The sequence below is a fragment of the Danaus plexippus genome, chromosome 8 (genome assembly GCF_018135715.1).
Source record: "Danaus plexippus chromosome 8, MEX_DaPlex, whole genome shotgun sequence".
Taxonomy (NCBI): domain Eukaryota; kingdom Metazoa; phylum Arthropoda; class Insecta; order Lepidoptera; family Nymphalidae; genus Danaus; species Danaus plexippus.
In genome coordinates, this window is record NC_083542.1 from 5,065,682 (window position 1) to 5,079,072 (window position 13,391).

At 30.3% G+C, this 13,391-nt stretch overlaps 1 protein-coding gene across 3 annotated transcripts in view; it reads left to right on the plus strand.

The window, feature by feature from the left end:
* The window catches only part of LOC116773914 (phospholipid-transporting ATPase ABCA3), a 27,077-nt gene continuing 13,686 nt past the window's right edge, over positions 1-13,391 (plus strand). Inside the window, exons 1-12 of one of the 3 annotated variants that reach the window (XM_061521384.1) lie at positions 1-187; positions 430-650; positions 726-985; positions 1,081-1,254; positions 1,469-1,713; positions 4,896-5,006; positions 5,973-6,114; positions 6,442-6,621; positions 9,391-9,603; positions 9,888-9,991; positions 10,722-10,854; positions 11,881-12,110. In XM_061521384.1, coding sequence (XP_061377368.1) covers positions 439-650; positions 726-985; positions 1,081-1,254; positions 1,469-1,713; positions 4,896-5,006; positions 5,973-6,114; positions 6,442-6,621; positions 9,391-9,603; positions 9,888-9,991; positions 10,722-10,854; positions 11,881-12,110 — 2,004 coding nt within the window. In that variant the 5' untranslated portion in view covers positions 1-187; positions 430-438. Of the gene's footprint in view, positions 188-429; positions 651-725; positions 986-1,067; positions 1,255-1,468; positions 1,714-4,895; positions 5,007-5,972; positions 6,115-6,441; positions 6,622-9,390; positions 9,604-9,887; positions 9,992-10,721; positions 10,855-11,880; positions 12,111-13,391 lie in introns of those variants that run through there. The other 2 variants (XM_061521385.1, XM_061521386.1) reach the window with 2 other exon arrangements.

Consider the following 13,391-nt stretch of genomic DNA (forward strand, 5'->3'; position numbering starts at 1 on the left):
TTTGAATGACAGTATATGTCTTGACATTGACAAATAATCATTTAGATAATTAAACGCTGACTATTGGCCCGCTACTTAGTATATTATAATTTATGATAAATAATTTATTTTGAATTGATTGTGGCTTGTGATTTTCGCTGAAATTTGAAAAGCTTGTGACTGTGTTGTGAAATTGTGCAATGTTTAGGTAAAGTGTTTCTAGTCTACCAAATTATAGTAATTTATTATTTAAGAAAAAACTACTACGGAATTAATTGTGAGATATTTATGTAACTTACCGCCTAAATATAAGATGCGCCGTAGTACATCCAAATTAATACTATCGTACTGACAGTAAATATGTTTGTGAAGAAATAAAGATTTTTGTGTATTTATTTTAATCAATACTGAAATGTTTATTAAGCGTTAACATATAAATTATTTTGGCAGTTAACGAAAATGTCTGCGTTTGAGAAACTGAAACTTCTTATTTGGAAAAATTTTCTTTTACAAAAGAGACACAAATACCAAACACTGTTTGAGATAGCATCACCTGTGATATTTTCACTATTTTTAATATTAATACGATGTCTCGTCGATCCACAATCAAAACCCGACACATCATACCAGCCTTTTCTTCCGACTTATTTCAATATGAGTGGAAGACAATTGTAAGTATTAAATTATACTTTTTAATTTAAAAAATCAGCTTTATAATAAATGATGTTTACATTCTCTTTACTTAGAGGAAATCTCACGACAGCAAAGAGTGATGGTACATTAGCTTTCTCTCCTGAAAATGCTTTGACCAGGAAAGTTACCAAAGATGCCATGGCAAAGGTGGCCTTGGATAATCTCAATGGATTCATAGCTCTTCTATTTGATCCAAGAGTTTTACCTGAACCTAAAGGATTCAATGATTCATCTGAACTAGAGGCAGCCCTCTCTAAGCCTAATGTCATGAATCACATCCTTGTTGGCATACAGTTTGATGATAGTATGGCCAGTGAGTATATCTGCTCTCATTCTATCAAATATATCGCGTAATAATTTATCATTGATATTAATCTCGACATATATTAATGTAGATTATCTGTGTAGATGCTACTGAATGGCCAGAAGATATTAATGTGACCTTGAGATTCCCAGCTGTTATGAGGACTCCAATGCTAGAACATCCTTTGAGGATCAGCTGGAGAACGAATCTCTTATTCCCTTTATTCCCGCAGCCTGGGCCTAGAGTTCCCAAGGACATGTATGGTGGTAAAACACCAGGTAAGAATGATAGAAGAAATGCCATTTGAGATTTCATGTCTTTAACATACTACCAACTCTTTTCACAACATTATTATTATTATGTTATTTATTCCATTAACGAATCATTAATTAGCGAAAGAGATCGTAATACCGAAAAAATATAAAATGTAAATTTCAAACGTCAAAAGTCTATAAAACAACTGGCTACTAAATTTAAAAAAATATATCCTAGGGTATTCCCCCGAGATGTTCCTGGCGGTGCAGCACGCTGTGTCGCAGGAGATAATAAAACAGAAGACTGGCAAGTCCATCAACACCAAGGTGTACTTACAACGTCTACCTCAACTGTCTTATAGACAGGACGATTTATTAGTTGCTATGGAACGATTTATATCTATGATCATTATGATGTGCTTCGCTTACACGTTCGTTAACACAGTCAGGGTTGTCACCGCTGAAAAGGAAATGCAATTGAAGGTAAGGATGTACAAAATTATATGAAACAATATAAAATTTTGTGTCAAACTTTTATTTTTAACGATACTTTCTAGCTTTGCGTAGATAATAATTTTCAAAAAATATTATATTAATACTGATCATTCGATACAAGCAATTAAAATGATCATTGGGTTTCGGTATTTCTTGGATATGTCAGACCCAGACTATCATAAAAACTTAGATTCATTAACAAATATCAAAAACCCTTAGAAGGTAAGGACGAATTACGTAAAACCAAGGTATTAATGGTTTCGTAGAAACTTAGGTCAGCTGTATGTATATGGTTTTATAATGAAACTAGCTCCTATCCACGGCGAGTCTTTAATATTATTCTTTGTGTATGAAATTAAATTAATGAAAAAAAAAAATGGGATATGTATACAAAATCATATTTTTATTATATCTGTTATATATACGTCAAATACATTTGACAATTCCATTGATATAGACAAAATAAATAATAAACGAGACTTAACAGTTGACGACCTCAAATGTAAAATATATATATATATATATATATTGTATCTCAAAACCTTTCGTATTAAACGCTAACCATGATCACATTGAAAAATATATTGTTATCTTTTATCTTCATTTGTTTAAAAAACTACCCATAAAAATAACTAGTCATAATATTACATGCGTAATTCCGCACACTTATAGGTAACAGAATAAAAATATTTTGTACATCAATATTAATTTGCAATTCGTCACATGAAGCTATGCGAATATTTTTTTTAACGGTATTCTTCGACCTCTCACACGACAGTTAATGACAATAAAATGCTAAAATATTGTAATTTTATTAATCTTAAAGAATCAGTCTAAATTAAGTTTTGGTTATTTAAAGTGTGTCCTAGTTTTTTATGAATAAAAAATAAAAATATATGAACTAATGGATATGTCCAGTCGACACTTAATTAATATGAAATTATTCGCTACGCCACTGAATATATTTATAATCATCACAGATAATAACCTTAATTTAAAAAAAAAATACAATAACAGTTCAATAAATTATAAAAGGATTTTATATCAGTTGTATATTTAACTGACGTGCTCATGTTATACTGTCAAGGAAACTTCAATAAACTGACATCATTCACCATTTAAAAACTTGTTCTTTTTGACAGTATTTGGTTATTATTTATGTATGTTTTATAATAAATCGTTTTTTAATTATATAAAATATGTATAGTGAAATCCATTTTACGGTATTATTTTTAAATCAAAATGGCGTCTACGTCCTTAAGAGGGGAAAGGCCTGTAAGTGCTTTAGGAAAATGGAGGTTTTTACATGCTTATTATGCACACACATGATCTTAACTACACACCATCATACCAAACCTACATGAATAGTACATGGCTTTTATGAAACAAAATCTTCGTGTTAACTAAAATATTATTTACGTATTTTTACTTATACAGATACCAAATATGCATTAGTACCTCTTTTGAATAACAGATAATTAATGACGTAATAGATGAATTCCGAATTTTAATTGAATATTCAGTGAAAGTTTTGAAATGACAAAAATGTTATTCTGATGAATCCTTGCCTTATATGACTAGGTAAATAGATTAATGTCGTACAGTTTCTTTAAAAATTTAGAGATGTGTCTTATATGTATGTACTCGTTGCCAAATTTTCGATTTCGACTAGTATTTTATGATATTAGTAATTTGCATGAACAGATTATAAATTTTAGAAATTAAAACTATTATTGAATGCTGGCTGGTTATAAGTAACGATAGGACATTCTTAAATAAATATTAATTCATTAAAAATAAAAAGAAAATGATGGGATTATGTATAATATAATATTGTAATATTTTTAATGACGTCATAATATTGATGAAGAGTAGTATTCAGTTATTATTCATGTTCTGTATACAGTAATTATATGTGGATGTTGGTTTATCACTCGATAAAACTTGTGACGGAGTATTTTTCAATATTATAATTATTTAATTACTATTCATCAGTAACCTTGCCACAGTTTTAAATAGTCGTTCTAAATACAGACAGTATAGAGTTTTTCATTAAGACGTAAATATATTAATGAAAATATGGTCAAAATAGGTAAGGGTATTATGTTATTTTGCATCATTAAACCGAATACGTCTAGTGTAGGTCTTTCATTCATAAATAATTAGTGACAATCGGTATTTTTCTACATAGGGAGCGTTAAGAGCTTTTCATTCATAAACCTTCGCGTATAAACGTTATTTATGGTATGTGTAAAAATGTTTCGTATGTGGTGATGAAAACTTGTGCTAAGCATAAATAAATATAATTATTGCATTTTTAATATATTGTTTTTATTTCATCTTGTAATCTTTATGCCTTTAATATCATGTTTATTTGGCAATAATGTAGTATAATATCCACAATATCCGATATCGTAACTGAATTGCGGGAAGCAGTCATGGGTATTGCGAATGTGAAAGTGAATTAGTTTGTTCTCCATTACAGTATGCAATGGATTTATTTTGAATATATTTTATAATGTTAATATTACAGATTTAATAATCTATGATATATGTGACAATAAACAGATATATATATATATATATATATATATATATATATATATCTTAACCTAGTAGCGATCAGAAAATCGGTTCATCATACATGATATTATAAAATATTGACATAAACATCTATACACCAATGTACGGCTACCGGTCAATAAATAATAAAAAATTCCAAGGTCACATTTTCATACAAAAAGTTATTTACTCGTAAATTCATATGTTAATAATAGTGGACATTACAACATTGGTTAAAGGTCTCAATATCTATTTTATTGTACTCGTCGGTACACTCGCACTCATTTCGAGTACAGTTAAACCTAAAGCACGTGAGGATGACGTCATCGACCTTGAATACGCACGCCTAAAATGTAATACCTAGAAAACTGAACTACTAGCATTAAACAGTTTTGTTATGATTAAACAGGAAAAGTATAAGTCATACGTTTGTCATAATGCTTTCAAAATCTCCGCGAACAAAGTTCACCAGACACAGATTACACGGTGAATTTATTTTCTTACGTATACAACCTCCTTAGCAACGAAACTGCATGTATTACAAACAATGGCTAGCATTATGTTAAAAGAAATGACGTGTCCAAATTAACTTGAACCTTTTTCCTTAGGAGACAATGACTATAATGGGACTGCCGTCATGGCTGCATTGGTTGGCGTGGTTCATCAAACAATTCTCTTTCCTATTAATATCTGTTATCCTCATGGTCATATTGTTTAAGGTAAGCTTAGATTTATGCAAATCATATAATAAAAGTATTTTATTACAATTATTTATAGCTTAGAAATGGACTTTTAATATATTATAAAATAATGAAAACTAAAATGCTAGAATAAATGCAATTCGCTATATGTATTTCTTTAATATTTGTATCGAAGTAAAATCATGTGTTGTATAATTTTAGTATTACAAAAGAATGTCAATGACCTGAACCTTTGACAACTAATTCGTTCAATTTCTTTTTTTCTTTGTCCAGGAATAACAGTCAGTATATTATGTGGGTATTTGGTGAATCATCAAATAACATCGACAGTTTAACGTAATTTGTTCTTTATTCATAATTTGTAATAGTAAATCGATGTCAGATATATAATTTTTAAATTTACTTAAACATTGTCGTAAGAACTAAAATTTTATTTAACACTAAATGTTTTGACAAATTTTAATATAATGATGCGTATTTATGCAATAAGAAGTATTGTTTATATTATAATTTCGACACAGACGTATGTTATTCCCATGTAACTTAGCGCTTTCTCTCGACCTTGAACAATATTTGACAATGTTGAAACTGTTGTGTGACGTTTTTGATTTAAAAATCAAGAATATTTCTTCATATCTTGAAAGTGTATATTATATTATAACAAACAGAAAATCAAAGACTTATTATATTTGTATAGGAATCAAGTAGAATAAATTTTATTTATAATGAAATATGAACTATTGCTTTATGATTTAAATAAGCGATTTTACTGTTTTCAAATTTTTATCCAGCGTCCAGAACATTCCGTAGTAACCGTGATCACTTGCAGACGTGACGATTTTATATAGTATACAAAAACATCGCAGAAAGACTAACAAAATTATAGTTATATTTTAATCTCTTAGGTATCTTTATCTATAATAGTTGGTACTTTGATACGGTTCATTATATAAGTAAAAGGACATAAAGGAATAATTATTATAGATTCCCTTCAACTCTACGTCAGACGGCGAAGGGTACGCCGTCCTAACTTTCACACCATGGAGTGTACTATTCTTCTTCTTGATACTATTCGTGATCGCCTCATTGTCTTTCTGTTTTATGGTCAGCGTGTTCTTCACAAGAGGTCAGTATAATTGTTTGAACATTCCATAACGAGAGCCGATTTATTTGAAAATGTGACTAAATAATTTATTTTGGTCAAACACTTTTATGGCTTACCTTTTGGTTTCGACTTCGATCGCAACATAAAGTTTTATTACTTTTTTTGATATTAAAACTACATAAAAAATTAAATTACGAGTTAATTTAAAACCTCATGTATCTGCCAAATACAAAGATAATAATTCTATTATTTCATTTTATTCGATTCTACGAATAGCATTGACCTAAAAACTGACAGTTTAATTTTTATTTATGTGTTTAAATAATAATATATGTATGTGTTTTATAGCCAACACAGCGGCGTCGTTCATGGGCCTGGCTTGGTTCTCGACATATTCAGCTTATATGTTGACTCAAATGTTGTATGAAGACATAAGTTTAACGACAAAGCTGTTGCTAAGTTTAATATCGAACACAGCTATTGGTTACGCACTCCAGATGTTGGTAGTCTGTGAGGGAACTTCCAGAGGTGAGTAAATACAGGGTGTTTCAATAAATACTGTTTTAACTCGATTTAATAGATGTTTAAAATTTATTAAAAATAAAGTAATCATTAAATTATATGTGATAGTGTTATGTGACTTATGTATTATTTATCTCTCACAAGGCATGTGATATAAAATTTAAAATTTATGAACATTTAACACTCTACAAATGTTACGACGAAAGTGAAAATGCATAAAAAGTCGATTAAAGAATTACATTAAAAAAATATGACGTACGTGACGAAGGTCATAATCGCAAAAACTTGAAAAATAACAACGGAAGTATAATTTAAAATTATGATTTAAATGTTAATACGATGTACAAATAAAGCTTTATAATATATTAGCCGGTCACTGAGGCTTTCTTGGCATATAAAACCTTCTTGGAGACTTCATCCCTACTGACTAGGTGACAGTGGGCCTACGTCAGGACAATAAATTTTAGTTTAAAAAATAAAATTAAAATGAGCATTATATTTAAAAAATCATTTTATCATTATATTTAATAAGTATTTAGCAATTGAGAAGTCTCTCAGATTTCACGTCAGTTAAAATGTAACTCCTCCTGTTACTCGTTATGACATCGCCTACCAGCTAGCGAATGTCCCCCAAAATCGGTCCATCGGTTCTAAAGATTAGTCACAAAAAACAGACAACCAAAAATTATAAATATTGAATTCTTAACGTAGGTCCCTAAATACTTTCATATGCGTTTAATGAAAATTTAAAATTATAAGCAGACACTTCTTTTTATTTAAGTATGTAGCATGCAATGGCTTGAAACCGACTTTCACCAAGAACTAAACGAAGTAAGAGCAATACGGATGCCCTTATCAATAATATTACGTAACAATTTAGCACCATATCTACAAAAGGTGGTTTTATATCGATATGGTTACAAACCAGTACTTTAAAACAACGGTATTATCCGAATATAATTATATGGAATCTAAAAAATCGATAAATCGCACGAACGTCCTCGGTCTCAGCATCGCACGTGTACGTCACTATATAAATTATACATTATACAGTGTGTAATCTAAGCTATATTATTTGTATATACGTTATGAGATAATTGTATAATACTATATTATTATACACGGTATAATTTATAACGTCCATTTCTTTGTTATCCATTAAATTTTACATACGTATACTATCGAGTTTTTCATTGAGGCAATTCTTAAACTGATCATTCTAATTAAGTATTATTTGTATATAATTTTCAGTCTGTATGCTTATTCCAAGTTGTAGTCATCACTATATACACACCGTTAAGTTTTCCATTCATAAATCCTCACACATAGTATTAACGTAGGTCGTAAGTTATTGGATACGAAACGGTAAACGCTACGTGTGTAGTTTAAAGATGCAAACTTGGACTATGCAATACATACGTGCATGCGTGCATACGTGAATGTCCCGGCTTATGATCCATTCGACCTAATTACTTAAGTATATTTAACTATTGAACATTGTTACGTAATACGAACGTAATTACAAAGAAATTTATATTAATTGATCTCATAAGCGCTCATACAGCCTTTTTGTGTCAGTAAAGTCGTTTGAACCAATCAATCCGTTCTCGGTAGCGGTAGCGTCTAATAAAACCATTTAATACTAATGTCTGTTTGGTTGTGTTTGTTGTTTGACGGTTCCAATTAAACGATATTTCTATTAAACGTTGAATTTTAAATCTAATTACCATATAGATAGAGTTCAGTTTTATCTTAACAAACATGAAAACAAAATAATTTCGGTCGTTGAAACTGTAGAAAGCAATAATAATACATTTAAATATCCATTTACGAATTCTCGTGAACGTGTTTGGCTAAAAAAACGTTCTTTCTCTTCACCTTGACGATAGACGTTTATAATCCTATTATCTGCCTCAGAAATACGTTACTTGATACATATTTAGCATCTGCTGTATGTAGTTACTAAAATTTTACTTAGGATCATGTATTACGAAAAAAATACGAATAGTAACGTTATCAAAGTATGAGAAGTCCTGTCATATTATATATATATATTATGCCTTATCAGTTTATTAAGATGTTATTTTATTGAGTATATTACAATGTAACGACACGTATTATTATACATACAATACATTTAATAGTACAATCTTAATGACCAGTGTGATTGATACGATTTTTATGATCAATATACATACATTGTTTCGATAAATATGCTTACTATAAGTATTGCATCGTCATAAAACAGGTACGTAGCGTTTCCCGTTTCTTATAAAATAATCTACGTTAATAATTTCATTTATTAAGGTAGATTATAAAAAAAAAAAACATTAAAAATATTATCTAGAGTGATGATAATGCTTCAGTTAAGTTTATTTCACATTAAACCGTATCTATAATTTTGACTGAAAATAAACTACCTTAACTTAACTAACCAACTAAACCACTTAACTGTTCAATGTCAATCTATAAAAGGCTTAATGTTCTACGCTTATATATCAAGCGTGTAATAACTATGTATAATTGACTATGCGACTATATCGCGTAACTACAGAGAAGACAAACATTAAAATGTATTTGGATTGAACATGAAAATTTGTAGTACAAAAAACCTTACCACGTGTCGCACCGTCTAACTAATAACAGATAGTATACAGTTTTTTATTCATGCACCTATGTTGACATATACGAAGTAAATGTATAGAAAAGTAAAAAGTCTTTATATTTTGTTTGATTATGCAAACCCAGGATATTATAGCTGTATATGTTTTTAAGGTTTACAATGGGACGAGTTCTTTATGCCGGTATCCTATCATGATCAGTTCCAGCCGGGTCACGTAGCGCTCATGTTGGTCCTAGATTCGATTCTGTACATGTTAATAGCCGTCTACGTAGAGAAAATTCGGCCGGGTCTATACGGAGTGCCGTTGCCATGGTACTTTCCGTTCACGAAAAGTTTTTGGTGTCCCGATAACACTAAGGTTGCTGGTAAATACATTTTTATTTATCTTTTATCTTGTACTATTGCATACAATGTTGCGTATCCGTTATCAGCGATCTTTATGAATTCACTACATTCTTTTTTAATTTATTTCCCTTACAATGTAACGTGTTAATCTATTGATTGAACATTATCGATAATAATTAATATAACTGTCATTAACGTGGTCACGGTCAACACGAATAAAGGACCGTTGCGAGGAATGTGTATAGAACGTATATATACATATTTCACATATGTAAATAAATTTATATCGATGTTTAAATCACAGCACTAACGAATAAAGACGGCGTCGATCAGGAATACAAGAACGCTTTGTTGAAAGTCATACACGATGAGGAACCAAAGGGAATACCGATGGGAATTAATATAGAGGTATGTTATAATTCAATTATAAATAATAACATTTTTTTTTTATTATTATTTTTAATATTGGAAATACCTAGTAGCAATACACAATCATCTTGTTGTTGAAACAGCAACGTCTTATTAAATAATAAATGTTAAAAAATGGTCTTCATTTATGTAAACTATTTAATTGTATTTAAAAAAAAAGTAATTCTTAAATACCAACCTGATATGATATAAATAGAATAATTTAAAAAATATAAATCTATTTTTAACTTGACTTGAATTTTTTATTTTCACTTTTGATCTTAGAAGAAAAAACCAAACGGGAAATAAAAAAAAATCGATTTCGACATTGGCATTACGAACGAAATCAATTAATTGGTGAAAAATAAAAAAAAAACTCTATACTTCATTTTGCTGTATGTTATAGTAACCGAACTAAAAGTTTTCGATTCTAACATTATCCTTTAACCAATACAGTCAAAGTTATAAAACGATTCGTTATTGCAATGACGTTATTGTATACGCAACACGGGACCTTGAACTCAGTAACTCAGTCATACCTTTTTAGATGCTGTTCGGTCAACATGGAGGATGGTGGCAGTGAATAATATTTGTTTTTTTATATAACTGTGCCATTACGTATAAGTTTTTGAATTCAAAAGATTTAAATAACTGAAATTTTAATCGCACTTTAATTAATATAAAATACTTAATAATGCTTATACCAACACGCAGTTATATTCCCTTCCAGAATCTTACAAAAGTATACAAAGGAAGGAAAAAGGCTGTCGATAATTTGAATCTTAGGATGTATGAAAATGAAATAACAGTTCTGCTTGGTCACAACGGTGCCGGGAAAACAACAACGATATCAATGCTGACGGGTGAATACTATTACTTAAAACTAGTTACAACCCTCGACTCTTCCTTAATTTTATTTACAATAGTAATAATTAATCACTTCACCATCGCATCCAAAACATCTAGCAAAACAAACGCACTGACATAAACACGAGTTTCAAATATATCTCTACAATTATTCCATGCCCTTCAACTTCAATAAGGGGCGTATTAGTGCGAAAAGATCTTAATGATTAAGGATACAAAATACGTCACAAATAATGTCCACGTGGCCGTACCTCACTAATTAATCGTTATATATAATGTCTATCAAGTGTCTGTATATAAATGTGCTTTTAACACATCGTATAACAATAAAATAAATTTTAATCATACATTTAGTCTAGCTACAATTAAAATGCTGAAGGTCGTAATTGTCTCAGTTTCACTTATTTATCTATGGTAACGTTTTGATGGTATTACAAACTTATAATTCTATATATGGCCACCAAATTCGAAAATAACACATTTTATACATAATATCCTGTTCCAATGAGTTCGTTCAACTTTTCTTGCACCATCCAATGCAGTTTTTGAACAGAAATATTCTTTTTTTCTTTCCGCAAACATTCCATCCAACTATAAGCCATATATTACATGTCTCCCAGCATTTTATTCATCTATGAACCCCTGTTTCCCTTGTCTCCCTCACTCCATAATAGTTTCGACCCCTTAACCCTATTTTCCTTTGATGGCACGAGGCTACGGCTCATCCTCATGTATCACTTCATCTGCATATATAATCCATCATCAAAGCAGGTCGAGCCCGACGCAAAATGTGTATCCAATACTATCTATCGCCGGACTTAACATTGCTTCAATGAACCATATTCTTCTCAATTATTTTAACCCTTCTTAAAAAAATGAATGAAGCCTATGAAAACAATATTTACCAGAGAAAGAGTATGTTTTGGAAAAAAATACCTATTTTCCACCATCCCAACCTGCTATCCACCACCTGATCTTTCTTTACCACAATCTTATCAAACTTTCAACGTATCTTCAACCAGGTATGGTCCCACCATCATCCGGCTCGGCCACTATAAACGGTTACGACATTACTCGTGAGACGGAACAGGCTCGTAGGTCCATCGGCATATGTCCACAACACAACGTCTTATTCCCGGACCTGACTGTAGCTGAACATATAATATTCTACTCAAGATTGAAAGGAGTCCCCTCCTCGAAGTTACAGGCTGAGGTTGATCATTTCGTCAAACTGTTGGAATTGGAAGAAAAGGTAAGCTTTATTTAATTATATATATAGAGTTCACGGAATTTTGTTTATATTATTAAGGTGAGGGTAGACAAAAATAAGAAGCAATCGAAAAAAAATCATCAGATTATTATTATAGTAACCTGTATATATGTATTTTATATTTTACCACATATTTATGTGTTTATAGAAATGATATTTATATTAAAACATCCCCACATTCTCACATATATGTATAAATATGTTTAGGAAAGTGACAAAAAGAAAGTTACCACCGCTCTGATAGCAATTAACGTATTTCAGTTATCTGTCAAATTTGACAGTTGATTCCATTTAAGAGCTAGAGACCGAGCTTCACAGAGCTCTGTTTGTTAAATCTAAACGAGCCATATACTAACGAACCTTCAAAAATATTATTGTCTGTCAAAATATTTACGTCCGACGATGAAAAATTAAAAAATGATTATTAAATGACCGGCTAACATATTATTCGTTCTTATTATAAGACGACTAAATTGAAGTAAAAGCGTTCAATACGACATGTTTACTACGATGCACACATTACCACTTGATCGTATAAATCCCTCGATACCTCACTTGTTAGCCAATGCGACCAAATTTAATGTATCGTTGATTGCATAGATTTGGCAAACAGAAAGCTTTCTTTTGAGATTACTAGGAGTAACCGGTCAAAATCGTGTTGTCAATTTATTAGCATAAATTGTATTCGAGTTATACGTGATGAAAACAGTACCTAATTTTGTAATGTCATAAAAAAGCCGGGGACAAAAATTTTCATCATATAAAAAAGAAATTTTAATTCACCGTATTAATAGATACAATTAAATAATCGGAAGTGATAAAACGGATGCTGTTACTATGGCTACAAAAAATCAGGGGTGGGATTGGACATTTGAGTTTTGAGAATACGATAGGTTAACAGTCCGTCAGCCATTTGACGGACCTCAAGAGCAGGAATTAATATTAATGTCTTGTTAAGACATTCAAACAGACATCAGTGCGTGGTGACGCTCGATACATGTAACAGTCCATAAACGCCTTAACAAGACGCTATTTATTTAACATTGATTGGTGAAACTGGGTCTTAAAATCAGTTAAAAACTTTAAATTAATTAATATATTCTTTAAATTATAAGTACAGATTAAATATATATATCATTGCTGTCATTAAAGCATACAAAATATTTTGAATATTTGGTAATTGATCCAAAGACCATCCACGACCAAACATAACCAAAAAGGTTGAATTCACTGTTACGAACAAATAAATTAAATTTTAATTCG